We start from the raw sequence: 18,454 nt of genomic DNA on the forward strand, positions 1-18,454 counted from the left end.
ACCTTTCAGAGTTATTTCTACATCAGACCACACAGAGGACAAAAATCACATCCCCAGAGATATTATGGAACACTGTTAAAAAAAAAAAAAAAATAAAATGATGTTTCGAAATTGTAAATAAAACAAAGCTTATTGGAGTGTTTTACCAAAAAAAAAAAAAAAAAATCTATTTAAAGGGTTAGTTCACCCAAAAATGAAATTTCTGTCATTAAGTACTCACCCTCATGTCATCCCCAACCCTGAAGAGACCTTAGTTCATCTTTGGAACACAAATTAAGATATTTTTGATGAAATTCGAGGGTTTCTGAAGCACACATAGGAAACAACGTCATTGCACCTTTTGAGTTCCAGAAATGTAGTAAAGACATCGTTAAAATAGTCCATGTGACTACAGTGGTTCAAACTTAATGTTATGAAGCGACAAGAATACTTCTTTTGCGGCCAAAACAAAAATAACAACTTTATTCAACAATTTCTTCTCTTCTCTGTCATACTCTTATGCAGTTGACGTAGTGAACGAACTGCAGTGCTTCCGTGTTTACGTCCGAACGCCGGCTCATTATTGGGCGGCTCCTGCATCACTCCTGCTGCTCACGTGTACAGCGTCAGCCAATACTGAGCTGGCATATTATAAAAATGATTGAAAAATGTATGATTATTTTTAAACAGGATTTCTAAACTCTTCCTGTATTGGTGGAGCCAATGTTGCTGTATCAGGCTGGTTGAGATTTGTAAAAAAAAAAAAAAAAAAAACTTGATTACTCACAATTTGCACAGACTACACTGACAACTGAAGTATTACTTGTAATGAAATGTTATCTTTTTCTCCAGGTGTTTTTGGCAGTCTGGATAAGTCTTGCCCTCTCTCCGACCCCTAAAGCCTTCACCGCTGACAGAGACGAGACACAAAGTTATTTTCAATTTAAAATAAAGGTTGGATTTTCCCGTGTGACCCTTGACTTTTAAGTTTGAGCATCATCATGCGAGTCTGTGAGCGGGTGAGAAGGAACAGAGAGAGCAGGTGGAAAAGGAATGCTAGATTGGACTGGGAATTCTCTGACAACGGGTGGAGCTCCATCTGACAAACAACCAGAGTGATCAGCCATGCATACACTAAACACTCCCACCCAAGTGCCCCTCTACAAACACAATGGCTTTGACTTTAACAGGATGCCCAGTTGATGTTAAAGCCAGCATACACACTCCCTGCTATTCTATCCATGGCTCCTAGATGTTGTATTTGACTGATGATAGTCAACACATACATATGTTTCCCCTCTTCATCTTTATATGGGAAAATCCTCAAATATAGGCGGCTGGCCCCAGGTCAGTGGACACAATAGCAGGGAAGTGCATTGCTGTGTCAAGCCCTGTCTTGTCAGATCCTATATCAGCTTTCCCAAATGGCCCCGTGGGGCCGGGACTAGAGCTCAGAGAGTATTTTGCAGCAGTTAAAGTATTAAAAATGGTTGTGAGAGATCTCGTATTTCAGACATCACCCTCCCGTGATGAACTAAATGAGGTGGTCCTTACCTATCAGTTGTGTGACTAAGAGCCAGTGCGAGTGACGTGGGCTGAGTCTTACTTGAGAATGTGTCAAGTCTCTGCAGTGAGTTACAGCATTTTGACAGCCTAAAATGCTCCTGAGACCAGTGTGCCCAAAGAACAGTATTATTACCACATCACCATTTGTTCCCAGGAAAATTATTGACTGCAAAAATTTTTATTCTTATATGTTTGTCTTGATTCTTAGTAAAAATAACTAAGGCCCCGTTTACACTAGTGCGTTTTCGTTTTAAAACAGCATTTTAAAATGGAAACGATCCTCGTCTAGTGTTTCAGAAACAATCTCAGTCTACACTACATGACCGAAAACACGTAGAATGCACATAGAAGTGTGCACCGTTGCCTCTTGTGCATGCATGTAGCTGCAATATAAAAAAATTCAGAGTTTAACTGCAGAATGGCTGCTAAAAATGACATCAAAGCCAGCTAAGACTGCAGTTCAGTCTCCATGTTATTGTTTACATGGTAATCAAGGATATGCAGAGCGAACGTGGGCAGCCATGCCATCGTTTTCAAAAGTCTCCAGCCCCATTTACACTAGTGTGTTTTCGCTTTAAAACGCATAACTTTTGCTACGGTTATGCCTGTTGTTTATACTAATCTGCCATTTTTGACCCTTGAAAATTGAGACTTTTGAAAACGCTGCAGAGTCCGTCTTAGTTTGAAAACGCCAGGGTTGTGCTTCAGTGTAAACGGACAAAAACTTTTGAAAATGGTGGTATAAACAACCATGAAAACAATAACATGGTGACTGAACTGCAATCTTTGCTGGCTGTGTTGCCATTTTTAACAGCCATTCTGCAGTTAAACTCTGCCATTTTAATACTGCAGCTAACTACATGCACAAGAGGCAACTGTTTACTCTTGTACAGTGTGCATGAACGGTCATGTGATATGCATTTCGGTCGTATAGTGTAGACAGAGATTGTTTCTGAAATGCTGTGGAAACACCAGTGTAGATGAGGATCGCTTTTTTACTAGTGTAAACAGGGCCTCCTTTGCCGTTTTACTCCGGTTACACTGAAATGCAACCCGACGTTTTCAAACTAAAATGGGCTTTGCAGCGTTTTCAAAAGTCTCCATTTTCAAGGGTCAAAAACACTGGAATAGTGTAAATGACACCGTAGAAAATGTTATGCATTTTAAAACGAAAACGTACTAGTGTAAACAGGGCCTAAATATCCTTAAAACAAGGTAAATTTCTTTGTCCGGTAAGTGGCACTTTAAAATAAATAAATTAATTAAAGGTGCTCTAAGTGATCCTGGGTGGAGTAACTTCCTGTTGACGTTCGAAGTGTTGTCAAACAAAACAGAGGCTAGCTAGACCCTCCCTCCTCCTCCTCGTCCTCCCCCTCCCCTCCGTGCTTCCTGAAACAGTCATGAACGCGCATTTAAAATCATTCTTGTCGGTTATTGGCTGGAGCATGTTTATTATGTTTCGTGGTCCAGGCTACACCTGGTAGTTTTTGTTGACGTTTTCGGAGCTTGTGGCGACTACATAGACCGCGTTTTTTACAGTGTGTTCAGGGGACGGGCAGCTAGCGGATAGTGAGGAGATGTTTGCTGTATGTGACAAAAAATGTTTTGGCCTAAAAACGCGTGACATCGCTTAGAACACCTTTAATTAATAAAAAATAGAAATATACACTATACTGTTTAAGAATTTCAGTTCAAAATAGAATATTCTTTTGGACACATTTTATACACATTATATTTGTGGCTTGGTGAAAATGTTGTCATGACAAGTAAAAGCTCTTAAATATTAAAAAAAAAAAAAACTTAAATATTATGTTTATGTTTTAAGGTCTGGTTTAAAGGTTTCCACAAAGGCAACAGACCATTGTGTTGTAGCTTGCCTTAGACCTTTCAATTCCCATACAGCCAGACACTGTCTATACAAACACACAAATCAGCAATATACTGTGATGACCTAGTGTTGGGGGTAACACATTACTTGAGTTTTCAAGTAACTAGTAAAGTAACGCAATACTTTTTCAATTTACATCAAAATATCTAAGTTACTTTTTCAAATAAGTAAAGTAAGTTACTTTTTCACATTTATTGACTAACAGCTCTCCTGTCCCCATGTTAAGAGAAATAAAAGTGCAGAGGTGTTGTGTGGGCTGTGTAAACATAATTAGGGCCCGAGCACCGATGGTGTGAGGACCCTATTGTAATTGCTCAGTCAATTATTCTTCTTCTCCAAAATGAATCGCATTTTTGAGGGCCAAAACACGCTTGAAAACTCATGAAACTGCACACGCCTCAAAAGTGGGTGAAAATTTACATCTGATATGGGTTTCAGAATTAGGCGTGGCAAAATGGCTCGGTAGCGCCACCTACAAAATTTCAATGAAGCGCCCTTCGCGTTACGTTACACATATAGTTATGAAATTCGGTGCACACATGTAACAGCCCAATACCTACAAAAAAGCCCCTGGGTGAAAAATCTGTAAACCCAACAGGAAGTGAGATATTTTGAATTTTCTCTGCAAAATTGTAGCAGTTCTTGCCATTTCCATACATTGTACTTTAACGAACTCCTCCAAGAGCTTTAATCAGATCAACATCATATTTGGTCAGTCTAATCTAAAAGCCTTTGCGGCGTTATATTGCGAAGATCTAGAGTTTTCGCTGAAGGGCGTGTCCGTGGCGGCCTGACAAAGAAACAGACAACTGACATGAAACAGGAAGTTGTTATAACTCGGGCATACAATGTCCAATCTGCCCCAAACTTCACGTAATAATAGTCCTGACCTGAAGACATCTACATGCCAATATTCAGTTACGGTCACAGCGCCATCTGTTGGCAACAGGAAGTGTGGCACTTTGAAATGACTTTGTCATAATTCTCCAGTATTTTCCTTCGCTTATATGCATGTCACCCACTGTTCACTGTTTTCCTGATGCCAACGGGAGGTGGTGAGCCTGGGTGCAAGGGCCCTTTCATTGCTGCTTGCAGCTTTAATGGCTATTGTAGTTCTAGACTAAATGTGAACATGCATTTACTCATCTCACTTGCACGAAAACATTCAGTATTCCTCAAAATGAAAGAATGAAGAATTTTCTGCAATCCTGTAAAAATTAATATTAAATTACACAAATATACTTTATGTATTTAATCTCAATTTATTAACCAAACCTCTACTGTACAGGCATGAATTTGCATTTCCGGTTACTGTATCAGCTCACAACAGGCTCATACTGTGCAGTAATTAACCAACGTTTTGTAGAGAAATGAAAACAGGTCGCACCTCAACAACTGTTTGCACTCGCACACATGCTCCCAAATGCTCCCATATTTTGAGGTCGCACAGATTAAAGGGTTCAGTGGTTCTATCTTAATATTACAAAGCGATAAGAATACTTTTTGTGTGGCAAAAAAACAAAATAACGAATTTTCAACCATATCTATATGGGCCGATTTCAAAACACTGCTTCATGAAGCTTCTGAGCTTTATGAATCTTTTGTTTTGAATTAGTGATTTGGATCTCCTATCAAACGGCTAAACTGCTGAAATCACATCATGACTTTGGCGCTCCGATTCAGTGATTCAATTCGTAAAGCTCTGAAGCAGTGTTTTGAACTCGGCCCATATAGATATTGTTGAAAAGTCGTTATTTTGTTTTTTTGGTTCACAAAAAGTATTCTTGTTGCTTTATAATATGAAGATAGAACCACTGAACTCGCATGAACTTTTTCAAATATGTTTTTAGTACCTTTATGGATCTTGAGAGGTGCAGTAACATTGCTGGCAATGTAGGCCTCACTGAGCCATCAGATTTCATCAACAATATCTTAATTTGTGTTCCAAAGATGAACGAAGGTCTTACGGATGTGGAATGACATGAGGGTGAGTAATAAATGACATTATTTTCATTTTTGAGTGAACCCTTTAAATTTAGGGAGCATACGAGACCCAAAATGGTCGCAATTTCGAGCCTTGAAAAAAGTAACTAAGTAACGCAATTAGTTACTTTTTTAGGGAGTAATGCAATATTGTAATGCATTACTTTTAAAAGTATTTTCCCCAACACTGGTGATAACTATTGTGACGAGCAGGGCGGGCGAGAGCCGTGAGGGAACGGCGCGAGGCCGGTGACGCGTGCCGGCCTCGAGTCTCTCACGGAGGAGCTCCGGAGGCATAAAAGGAGGAGCGACATCAGTGAAGGACGAGAGAGGACCAGGCCTGGACTTTATTTTACGTTTTATTATGTTTGTGTGGCCGGCAGACGTCCGCGAGGGTCTGCCGGCATTACTTTCGTTTTGTTCTTTGTTTATTTTATATTAAAGTTTTGTTGAACGTTCGCCGGTTCCCGCCTCCTTCTTCCCACATCTATGAACCGTGTTACATTGGTGCCGAAACCCGGGAGGAAGGAGGGACATGCTGTCGAAGAGCCCTCGCTGCTGAGGGGGATCGCGGTGCTGCGGAGTTCGGGCAGCGCGGGAGTGTGGGTAGACCGCGAGAGGCTGCCCGAGGCGGTGGTGCTGGAGCCTAGTGACAGGTGGGACGGAGAGCTCGAGGCTGTGCCCCTGGGACGAGGTGGGGTGGCTGCCGTCCAAGAGGGAGCGGAGGAGTCGCCGCCGTTTGCCGTGGGCCGGAGCCTGCTGCCGTCCGCCATAAAGGGGAGGAGCAGGGAACGGGGGACTCGCTGCCGGCTGCCCTCAGTCCGGAGGAGCCATCGCCGGCCGCCAGGAGGCGGTCGAGGATCGGGCCGTCCACCGAGCGTCCAGTGCCACCGCATGGCACCGCGAGGAAGAGCCTCCCGGCTGGCTGAGGACCGAACGGCAGTGTGTCGGGGAACCGGACCAAGAATTTTTTTTTTCTCTTTTTTCCTCTCTCCCCTCTCTCGTCCTGTCGCTCCCCTTGCTTCCGTCTCCTTTCTCTCGTCTCGTCTGTCCTTACCCCCAGGTGCTGCGGCCGCCGAGACAGGCCCCGGGGGGGAGTAGAGCGCAGTCTCGGGAGTACCCCCGGCCTGCGAGGGGCGATGGGGTATGTGGCGACCAGGGCGGGCGAGAGCCGTGAGGGAACGGCGCGAGGCCGGTGGCGCGAGTGTTAATGAGCTTCACCTGGGAGGCGCACCGGCCTTGAGTCCCTCACGGAGGAGCTCCGGGAGCATAAAAGGAGGAGCGACTACAGTGAAGGACGAGAGAGGACCAGGCCTGGACTTTACGTTATGTTTTATTATGTTTGTGTGGCCGGCAGACGTCCGCGAGGGTCTGCCGGCATTACTTTCGTTTTGTTCTTTGTTTATTTTGGTATTAAAGTTTTGTTCAACGTTCGCCGGTTCCCGCCTCCTTCTTCCCACATCTACTAACCTCGTTACAACTATATTTTTAGCACTGAAAAATGGAGAACATGACACAAACACAAACACAGATCCGAGTCTGAACCGTTTTTAGCTTTTTTATCAGACAAATGGCACTGGACTCTCCTCAAACCATTCACACACCTGCATACAGTACATGCGAGCAAGCTTTTTTTTTGGAGGACACGACTACCCCGTCATCCAGACAGAAGGCTGTAGTTGGCATGACAACACTATCCCAGCTAACATCTGTACGGAAACTTAGGGCACAGCGACTACAGGCCTAATCCCTACACTGACTGAAAGAGACACAAACAAAAAACAAACCTCAAACTCAGGACCTGGTCCAGGATGCTCACTGTCTCTCTGTTTCTCCATTTCTCACCATTGTGCAAGAGAGTGTGAAGGCCAGGACTGCCTGTCCAGTTTAAGGGATTTGAATTAATGCAACATGTTTTGATTGCTGGACAGCTACAATCGAACACAAGGGCTGACTTGAACAGCACCAGCCTCTGATCCCCAAAGCAATGATTCCCTCCTTTAGATGAGTGCAGTGGATGTGTAGGACTCTAAGAAGAGCATTGTTGAAGCAAGCAACAAAATAACAAAAAAGACCAGCCAGAGAACAAACTCAAAGCAATGTTAAAGTGGGTTATGGTTATGAGTGGCCCGTCAGCACACTCCACTGTCACACAGAGAGAACTACAATCCTAGGAGATTCATTTAGTCTAGTGCCAGTACAACACCATTGTAAGTTAATGATATTGTATTCTAGGGCAAAACCGATCTAAGGCATGTTATTTAACGTACCAATATACACACATACACAAATAACAATTAATATAACAAAATTTCATATATAACATTTTGAAATTATTTTTTATCATCTCTTTATTTTGTCTCATTTTTGTCTAAAAAATATATGTACCTTTATGCTAAGGAAAAGGCAATTTATAAGGTCTGTCAAGTTGACGCCAATATCTCGGCCCTTTGATTTCAAAACGGATTTCGTGGCATGTTTACCAGACACAGAAGAGGAAAGACAGGGTGATTGACAGATGGATGGCGGGACTGCTTTATAAGCAGGTGAAGTGTGTGCTTTCACTTTGATCAGAGTGAGTGAGTGTGTGGTTGTGTATGTGTGTGTGTGTGTGTGGCTGCCAGGCATGGGAAAGTTTGAGGCTGAAGGAGTGTGTAGTTGACAGGCATGGGGAAGTCTGGGGTTGAAAAAGCATTCACGAGTAAATACTCCTGAGGGCTTTGTTGTTTGAAGCTAAATCAAAGAGCACTTAGAATGATCACGAGCCAGGAGAACCCAGCTGTACATTTGTGAAACAATGTGACAACTTGAAATGTGGCTGTCTTTAAAACCCCTAAAGGAGGAGAAACTAAACACTCGCTCAATTACTTCCAGTCAGGTTTCAAGGGGCTGGAACTAAATGTAGTGATTTTAAAACTCCAAACAAGTGCGGGTTAAAAATGAGCATAATTAAAATAGAACAATTCAGTGATTTGTGGGATATAAAGGTTTAAACTCTTTTAGGTGCTTCTTTTTTTTTTATTATTTGGTTGCATTTATGAATTACACAATAAAACTAGTGCTACACTGACACCTGTTGTTCATAAGGCAGAACTGCAGTTCAAACTTCGGTCATTAGAAAAATAAATCGAAGATTATGCTAAAAAATAAGTTCAGTGATGGACATCAGAGTTCTCACGTAACCCCACTGAGAGACAGCACAATTATCAAGATGGTTTTTGCTAACAGATAATGGAAGAGAGATAACAGTTGTCTGGTTAGGGGTTTCGATGAGTCACCGGCAGACAGTCCCAGATCACCAACAGATACAACTGCCTTTGAATAAAGCAGTTCATTGTGATATAGAGGGAATAAAAAATATTTAGACTCACAAAAATAAGGGTATGTGAATCTTAATCCAGTCAACACGGATTATAAAACGTCCACGTACACATAATACTTGGCACTTTTATAGTGCCATGGTGCCAATTCTGTCATTTCTACCATGGGTGAATACCAATGGTTTCAGTTAAAAAGACAAACAAACAAAAGAACCCACGTCTAAAGAGGAATTATACCACCATACAATAAAATGACATGTTATGACCTCGCTGAAATCAACTGTATGGGGTAAAAATGCCATTGAAATTGAAAAAAAAAAAAAAAAAAAAAAAAAAAAAGCCCCAGATATTGAAAATGTGTGGCCAAAAGATGTTCTTTCATCTTTTATGTACACTAAATGTTTGAGATCAATATTTGTTTTTTAAAGAAGTCTCTTATGTTCACAAAGGCTGCATAAAATATAGTATAAACAGCAATATTGTGAAATATTATTATAATTTAAAATAAGCATTTTCTATTTGAATCTATTTTAAAATGTAATTTATTCCTGTGATGACAAAGCTGAATTTTCAGCATCATTATTCCAGTCTTCAGTGTCACATGATCCTTCTGAAATCATTCTAATATGCTGATTGCTGCTGAAGAAATATGTTTTTTATTATTATCAATGTTGAAAACAGTTGTGCTGCTTTTATTTGTGTGGAAACAGTGATACTTTTTCAGGATTCTTTGATGAATAGAAAAGATCAGCCTTTATTTGAAATTGATCTATTTAATGCCTTTCTGAATAAAAGTATTAATTTCTTTCAGAAAAAAAGTCTTACTTTTATAGTGTTTTTTTTTTATATATACATTTCATATATTCAGCTAATTTCTGACTTAGGTATGAATATTATATATAAACATACTGCCTCAAAAATAATCAGATATATCTTACTTCACTGTTCAAAAAGTTATGTAGATGGTCTGACCTCAGGTCATATTAAGAAAGAGTTTAAGAGGTCAAAAACTCTTAATTTTCACACTCTCACACCCAACCCACAATATCTTTCCTCTTTCACCTTTCTCATAGCTCACTCAGGCACCGAAGTGATAACACATCCCACAGTGCACCTCTTTTTAGTTATAGTTTGATGAGGTCAAAGAGTGCAGATGTTCTTGGATACCAGGTATTGTTTTGATTTTCCCTTTATGCACAGACCATGAATATCCTGTTCATGTCACCAGGTACAATGTGAGCATTAGACACAATAACAAACATTCCCACTGACATGACACGAACAATGCAGGTCCACAAAATCTGTGAAAAACAGCGCAGTTAAAAAAACAACAACAACAAATGCCAGAAACCAGCTAAAGTCGCTAGAGCGTGAGTTGATAGAGGTGCACTGAATCAGGGACAGCATCTGAAACATGACAGCTGAGATATGACTTTTTAATCCACAAAGAGAAGTCTGAAATCAGTCAACTTATTATTTATTTAAACTAGGAGTACTGAAAAACTTTTGGCTCAGTAAATCTTACAGATTGAAAGAGCATCTCACAAATGCTTGATAATAATTAGTGCTTCATACAAATAAAAATTTGCCCATGCCATTTTGGGGTGTAGTCGATCAGACATAAATGTCGCTTCATCAGTTATTAATGATTTAATTTTGACTGAATTCAATTTCATTTTCAATAGTTTGACATGGAGAGAGTTGACTAACGTCAAGAACAGATTAAGGTCTTAAAAAGGGGGCTTGTTGAAGCAGGCCTGGATTATTCTAGAATTTCAGTCTTCACCGAGTGCAATCTGATACTGTGCTACTAAAATATTTCAAAACTGTATTTGCTAGTGTGACAGTCCTGTCATGGTTAGGAACAAAGCGGTTATGTGATTTAAAGGTTAAAAGTGATCTGATACACAGATAGCCGGATGTTACAATAGTTTGTATAAAAAAATAAAATAAAATAAAAAAATCCCAAAACTCATGCATAAGAAAAAACTATGATTTCACAAAACAATTTGACAAGAATAAATGCCCAAAACTGTCTTGAACACAGAAGATAAATCCATCTTTAAATACTGTCAGCCTATTATAAAGTATTTAATTATTTACATAAATTGTATATAGTCTAAAATCAATTAATAATTGTTTAATTATTAATAAATATTAACTAATTATTACATTTTCTTAAGCACCAATACAGTATATTTTTTCCAATTAGCATAATTCAAAATTTTAGAAGTTAAATTAAACTTTCTTACTGTAGTATTTATTTTAGTATAAAAATATGCATTATATAGTATTGTATAGGCGTGACACACTTGACACTTTTACAGAAAACTGAAGGTGTTACAAACAACAGTGTGAATGAAAAAGCCTGAGGGAGAGAGAAAGAAAGAGAGAAAAAAAGAAAGACAAGAAGGTAGGCAGGCTCAGATATTTTCAAAAACGTCTTGTATAAAATATTCTGAATATTCCAAATATAATTAAGTTCATAAAACTACATCGAGTAATCCAACAGCAACTGTTTAAAAGGATTAAAAAGCACTTGACTTTTACTGATTTGGAGAAGAGTGTTTGGTGTTTTTCCTGTGTGTGGACGTCACATAAAGAAGAGGCAACATTATCCTGTGCTCCTTTGTCAGGCAGTTTGTAATGAGCCTGTAATTAGTTCATGTAAAATGCAGCAGGGAGATCATCTATCTCACCCAGAGCAGGGGTCCTTACAGCACTGAAATGATACAGAGGCCCTATATCACCCTCTCAATATAAGAGGGAGCGAAGGACATCTATCATAAAGATATATTGGGTGTGATGACATGGCTGCTCTCAGCTGTATTTTCAGACAGAAAAAAGATAGCAGATCAGTAGTAAAAATTACTTTGTTAGCACAAGAGTTAGAATAAACTATCTGACAATTCTCTTTACTTACTGAAAATATTTTTCAGAATGGGAAAATATGGTTTAATAACTAACTCCTGCATCCCAAAACAGGTTTGAGATATTTCCATAAAACTGTAAGTGGGGATATAAGATGCAACCTTAGTTTTGATAGTTTCTGACATTCCTTTCATGTCATATTTGCCTTTGTCACATTCTCAAACTATCAGATATTAAAATACTGGTAGGATTTATCTGTTACATAGATTACGAGTAATAATACTCTATAGTCTAATTTATAAATTAGGCAAACCAAATGTCCACTAATAATATTTTCCACACTCTCAACAAACCCACCAGCACAGAAGTCAGTGCAAGCCGACAGCAGTGAACCTTGACTGGTCAGCTGAACCTAAATATGACTGCTGCAAATGTCGGTTTTTCAGGTGATACGAAAAAGAAAAAAAAGTTTCTAGACACCCATTGTTTTGCACTATACAACACCTTCCACAATCATTTAACATACGCATTCACATACACATTCACATTCACACATGCAATTTAAATACTTCAGTTCACAGGTTGCTCTGACTCATTCCTGGACTTACCGATTAGTTCCCAAATAATCTGTTGATCTCCACTTGACTGAACTGATGCCGCAGTTGCTGTGTTTTTGTTGCCAGACGACAGCAAATTAATATAACGTACCTTCAGGAGGAAATGCTGGCAAAAATTAAACTGTTGTCGTTAAACGCGGTCTCCTTCAGTTGTGTAACTTTTAAACATTTTCACACGATATTTTACGGTCAAGTATCACATGTTCATGATTTCAGGAGTGTCTAAGCAACGGACGCAACTGTAAACTCTCCATCACTGTTTACTTTTCCCCCGCGTTGTTTTCCAAACATTACGGTAAACTTTAATATCTTCCGGGTTGTTCCTGTAGTCAAAATGAATTGATATCCGTAGTACCATTTATATGAGTTCACAAACCGTGACCAGATTCTTTACATATTTATGTAATATTTATACTATATTTTTTTCTAGGAACGTTTTGGCTATTTTACATGACTTCTTTATTGCCCAATTACACTTACATATATATTTAAACTAAGAAACCTTAAACCATTAGCGCCTTCATTTCGCATAAACTGCTTTATTATGTTATTTTATGAGCAAATTATGTTTTATCACATACAATAACCTTACTACCAGTTATGCCCCAGCAAATTGTTCTTGAGAGTCGGATCTTTTTCAATGAATCAGTCAACGATTTGTTCATGAATCGAACTAAATTGGTCCGAGCAGCTGAAAATGTGACTCTTTGAACTTTGTCAACTTTAATAATCAATTAGCAGAAATGCTATATGTACAACATCCTGAAAATATGATAGATAATATTTATTTGAATAAGTTTGTAAATATGTTTAAGTTAAAAGGACTATTTATGACCTGAGTAATGAAACTGCAAACAAACTACAGTTTTTGTATCGGTGCTTTGAAACGAACTGTTTGAAAGAACCGATTCTCTGTGATAAGTCGTACGTCCGACTCAATGCAAAAGGGGTCCGTTCCTGTAAGTTTCTTATAGGAACTGTAGTCTTTATTTCAACAAAATAAACGGACTGTACGGCCACTTAAAACTACATTTCCCAGAAGACACCTGAAACGCAGGTGCAGCGACAACTGTTGCCTCGTGATAGAAATAGGGGTGACCTCCGCAGTCACTGGACTAGTAGGAGAGCCGCTGTCATTCTAAACCAGCTGAAAATGGTGAGAAAAAATAATATTCCAACTTACATTTATATGAAATTGTGCAGTTTACTGACAATATATGATCATGTTAGCGGAAAGTGACGAAAGACTTTAAAGTTTTACTTTGAGAATTATGGCTGAACCTAAACTTTTGCAGTTATCTACTAGATAATGTACTGATCGGAAGACTTGGATAATGTTGATTACACTTGTTAGAATATAACAGTCACACACTTTTGTTTGCATGTGATTATTCCTTATATCAAACAGTTAAATGCATTTTGAGGTGTATTAACCCTAGATTCTCTGCACAAGTCGTGGGTTAGTGATTCTGAATATAATACAGATACATTCATTGCAACAAATTAAAGTTTTCTGTAGAATTGCCAAACCTGTGAAAGTGAGTTCATTTGAGGAAATGTATAAATGTCTCCCAGTTTAAAAATATCCCACACAGCACGTCATTCTGTCAGAGTTTGCCAGGACTATTTATATGTGAGCCTCCTGAGCTTTTCTGTCCTGAGTGGTTCATTAAGTATCACTGTCATTTTCTATGCTACCATACATCTATTGTTTATAATTCTATCTCTCTTGTTTTGCTGTAGGCTGAGCCTATCAGAGTCCTGGTGACTGGCGCTGCAGGGCAGATCGCATACTCTCTGCTATACAGCATCGCAAAGGGAGATGTCTTCGGTAAAGATCAGGTAAAGGCAGGATTTGGCTTATGCAATGTCCCATCACATCCAATTAAAGGATGTTGTATCATTCAGTGTGCTGTTTGACTAATTCCAGGAATAAGCACCATATATGTCTTTGACAGCCAACATCTGATGAGATTATTACATAGGATGCAGGTCAAAACTATATTGCGACAGTTATGCAACTAACATTCACTTTCCCTCTCTCTTTCAGCCCCTCGTTTTGGTTCTGTTGGACATCACTCCCATGTTGCCTGTGCTGGAGGGTGTTGTTATGGAGCTGCAGGACTGTGCCCTCCCACTTCTGAGAGGTACACTCACACAGAATGGACTGGACATGAGGCCCTGCGTTCTATAGTCTTTGTGCCAGTCATGCAGTCTTAAAGGCCTGTGTTTTCACTGCACAAATGACAAGAGCTCCGAACAATCTGATTGGCTGCATGTATGATCCCTATCTGAAAAGGCAGTGGTTCCCATCAGAGGATGGTATGGGAAGGTTGACAGTATGTGATCTGTCAAGTGTATGGAACAAAATAAACAACCAGACTGGATGGGCGAAACCAAATTATGCCATTGGTCACATTTTTAAATGAAAAATTTCAGTGGCTTTATGTGTATATATAAACAATATATTTTGCATTTTGACGTTACATTCATAACAATCACCTTTACCCAACTTTTTTATTAATGTATTTATGTATAATAAATACATGACAGTTCAACAATTATTACTATGATTTATATGAAATAATACATTATTATTATTATTATTATTTCACAAATTCACATTTAATGAAAATGGGAGATTTTTAATTTTGTGTTAATAAGAATTAGGCCAATAGAGTGCCTCAGGGATGACGCATTTTTGTAGGCAAAACCTGGAAGCGAGTTAGCATTTTGGGACTTCCGGTTCCAACGGCGTAAAGTCTATGGGTTTTTTGAATGGGTTTTTGCTAAATCGCCTGAAATAAGGTCTGTGGTTAACAAAGCCTCTAAATACTTTCAAGTTCTGATCTATGATATAAAACACACCAGTTATAACCCACTTGTGATTTTTTTTTTTTTTTTTTTACTTTTACTGTGTCTTAAAATCGGCGGTTGCTAACAAATTGCTAAAAGGGACTACTTCCTTTGGCGGGGACTTTAGACGTCATCATTAAAAATGGGACATTTGGACAGCATTTCTCATGAAAAAGTGGATAAGTATTCATACACAGCACAGATCATAATCAGCGAGCATGTTTGTAAATAAAGTTGTTTTTTTAAATACAGTTTGAGGAAGTTTGGTGGTGACGACGTTGATCCGCGACCATGGTGTGCTGTAGTCCGTTTATAGCCTACTGTTAGCCTTTTATATCTGACGACTTTATTTAGGCTTCAAAATGTATAAATGTTGTGTTCACTTGTAAAGATTATCTTGATAGACAAAACGTGTGAGTGTCATAAGCCTTTGTTAAACACAGACCTTATTTTCTGCGATTTTCCAAAAGTCTAAGGGAAAAATGCATAGGCTTTCAATCGAGGGAACCCGTGCGCCGCTAACTTCCGGGTTGGCCTACAAAAACACGTCATCCCTGGGGCACTCTATTGTAAATAAGTAGTATTTAACCCAAACCAATTTTTCTGTTTATATCAGAGTCTGAAATAAGTTATAATAATACAAATAAATAAAATTAACCTTTTTACAACAATAAAAGCTGACTCTTTTTACATATAGTTTTAATAATGAGGTCTTTCACATTTTTGAAAAGAATGTCTTGGACTCCCTGGGTGTTGCTGGTGTTTTTTTTACCCTCCATCTACTCTATTACTACTGTCTGTCCCTTTTTGCTTCAGAGGTCATCCCCACCGATAAAGAGGACGTTGCATTCAAAGATTTGGATGCTGCCATCCTGGTGGGCTCCATGCCAAGGAGAGAGGGCATGGAGAGAAAGGACCTACTGAAGGCCAACGTTGCCATCTTTAAGTCTCAGGGGGAAGCACTAGACAAGTATGCAAAGAAAACAGTCAAGGTAAATAACAGGCCGATGACCGTGACCTAATTAAGAGCTTGCCCAGTTGGCACAATTAAAGTTCAGCAAATATGAAGGCAGTATTTTGACCCTTATGTTTTAATATACAGGTTCTAGTTGTTGGTAACCCAGCCAACACTAACTGTCTGATTGCAGCCAAATCTGCCCCGTCCATCCCCAAAGAGAATTTCTCCTGTCTGACACGCCTGGATCACAACAGGGCTTGCTCTCAGGTAAAACACCCCCTTGATGGTCCACAGTAATGAAGCACAATTCAAAAGAGGTGAAATGGTTCAATTTATGCCCAAGTTTTACACTAACTTGTACCACACAATGTGTCCTCTAGGTGGCAATGCGTTGCGGCATTTCAGCAAACGGTGTGAAGAATGTGATCATCTGGGGAAATCATTCCTCTACGCAGTACCCTGACGTCCACCACTGCAAGGTGATTGTGCAGGGGAAGGACGTGGCTGCCTTCGATGCAGTGAAGGACGATGCCTGGCTGAAGGGAGAATTCATTTCTGTAAGTGTTGTCTGCTATGACTTCCTCCTTCTGTAGAGGTCACTGTTGGACTATTTACATACTTACTGAGTAAGTAAGAATATAACAGTATGTTTAATAGGATTAATGTGTATGGTATTTAGTAATATGAAATTTAGTTTAAGTAGGTCCATTGTAGCAACACTCAGTTTGCACATGACTACTGATTGGAGTGATCTGATTGAGAATCTTTCTATTGTTATTCCACTCTTCCTCTGTTTCACAGACAGTGCAGCAGCGTGGTGCTGCAGTCATTAAGGCCAGGAAGCTCTCCAGTGCCATGTCAGCCGCCAAGGCCATCTGTGACCACATGAGAGACATCTGGACAGGCACTACTGAGGTCAACTTTGTTTTTTTTTTTTTCTTTTTTTTTGTAGGGCCCTTGCCCCTTAGTTGAGAATTACTGCTGTAGGTGTTTTATTGCATCTATGAAGTAATCTCTTAATGATTTCTACTCTAAAATCATGTTTACCAGCAATTTTGGACAAAATGAAGGCTCAAAGTCAGCCTTAATAAACAGGGAAGACAAAAGGGGAAAAACAAGACCTAAACTTCTGTTAAAAAAGTCAGCCTATTGAAATGTCCTGAAGACGCATGATGCCGCTCTATGGAGCTAAAAAGCCAAGCAATATGAAATAGAAATGTACAAGGACTGTGTAAGAACAATATTTGCTCATTAGTCTTTTTTCTACTCCCAAACAAAAACAATAGGGGTTACATTAAGTATTTAATTGTCTATAAGTAATTTCATCTTTAATATGATGATTGCATAATATGATAGTGTCAAACTGAAATGTGTTCTCTGCTTATTGTGTGATATTGCACACAAAACAACTTTTATTTGGACTGATGCTATACATTTTTATAGGGAGGCCACTTGTACTGAACTGTTTTTGTGTTTGTTTATAGGGCGAGTTTATCTCTATGGGTGTCTATTCTAGTGGAAACTCTTATGGAGTACCTGAGGACCTAATTTACTCATTCCCTGTTTCAATCAAGGTTTGTCCTGAAACTTTACTAAAATCTATGCCTGAAATCTATTCTTTAATCTCCACTCCGAATCCTGAGATCAAATTCATATTCACATCCGTTCATCATACTAGGAACGTAGGCTTTAGCCACCATTGCAACAATTCTCTTTTTCTTCAGGACAAGACCTGGAAGATTGTTGATGGGCTGGCCATCAATGACTTCTCAAGAGCCAAGATGGATGCAACAGCAGCTGAATTAGTGGAGGAAAGAGACACCGCTGTCTCTTTCCTGGGTGTTTGACTAGAAACCCAGCCATCTACACCCCTCTTAGATGACCAGAAAACTCCAGAAGCACGTTTGTAAAACACTCCAGAAAATCTTTGTTGTCTTCCCCCGAAACTGTTACATAAATTCTAGAACTGTATGTACTTGAAATCCCGTTTCCTCATTTTTCAGCTGGATTTTCAGCCTTGTTGTTTAGCAGGGACTTTGGTTGTTTCCCTTCCTGTTTTTGGTCTTCCATCTGAGCACATTTGTCATGTAAGCAGAAACGGTAGTCTAAAACAAGATTATTTGTAGACTGCCCTTTACAATCCAGAGCTGCATAAAGCAAGACCAAAGCCTGGAAAAGACTCAGACTACATAAATTTTGTCATTATCCAGCCTTTACTGAAATTTCAACTGTTACATGTCTGGCAGGTGTTTGTCAGAAATAAACAAGGAATGTTTAATGTGTTAAAGTGCTTTGGCAGTGCGGTTACTGTAACAGATGTTTGTATGTAGAAACCAGCAATAAAACCCACACATTAAAATGCATACTTTCCCTCATTTTTAAAAGACATACTGCAGTTTTCATATATTAATAAATT

The 18,454-nt window shown here is 39.2% G+C and overlaps 2 protein-coding genes across 2 annotated transcripts in view; one reads left to right on the forward strand and one right to left on the reverse strand.

The window, feature by feature from the left end:
* Nucleotides 1-18,454, reverse strand: part of LOC125268773 (WD repeat containing planar cell polarity effector) — a 117,171-nt gene that overhangs the window by 62,287 nt on the left and 36,430 nt on the right.
* mdh1ab (malate dehydrogenase 1Ab, NAD (soluble)) lies at nucleotides 13,237-18,401 on the forward strand. The gene is made up of 9 exons (XM_048191244.1): nucleotides 13,237-13,380; nucleotides 13,968-14,066; nucleotides 14,275-14,371; nucleotides 15,897-16,072; nucleotides 16,183-16,305; nucleotides 16,419-16,595; nucleotides 16,840-16,953; nucleotides 17,523-17,612; nucleotides 17,763-18,401. Exons 1-9 carry the CDS (start codon nucleotides 13,378-13,380, stop codon nucleotides 17,883-17,885), a joined length of 1,002 nt encoding a protein of 333 aa, XP_048047201.1. The 5' UTR covers nucleotides 13,237-13,377; the 3' UTR covers nucleotides 17,886-18,401.

Source organism: Megalobrama amblycephala, linkage group LG5, assembly GCF_018812025.1.
Source record: "Megalobrama amblycephala isolate DHTTF-2021 linkage group LG5, ASM1881202v1, whole genome shotgun sequence".
In the NCBI taxonomy this organism is placed as follows: Eukaryota; Metazoa; Chordata; class Actinopteri; order Cypriniformes; family Xenocyprididae; genus Megalobrama; species Megalobrama amblycephala.

Excerpts from the sequence above, each read along its gene's own strand:
- mdh1ab (XM_048191244.1), top strand. Across the intron at positions 14,372-15,896 it reads TGCCCTCCCACTTCTGAGAG|AGGTCATCCCCACCGATAAA; the intron begins GTACACTCACAC and ends TTTTTGCTTCAG. Across the intron at positions 17,613-17,762 it reads CATTCCCTGTTTCAATCAAG|GACAAGACCTGGAAGATTGT; the intron begins GTTTGTCCTGAA and ends CTTTTTCTTCAG.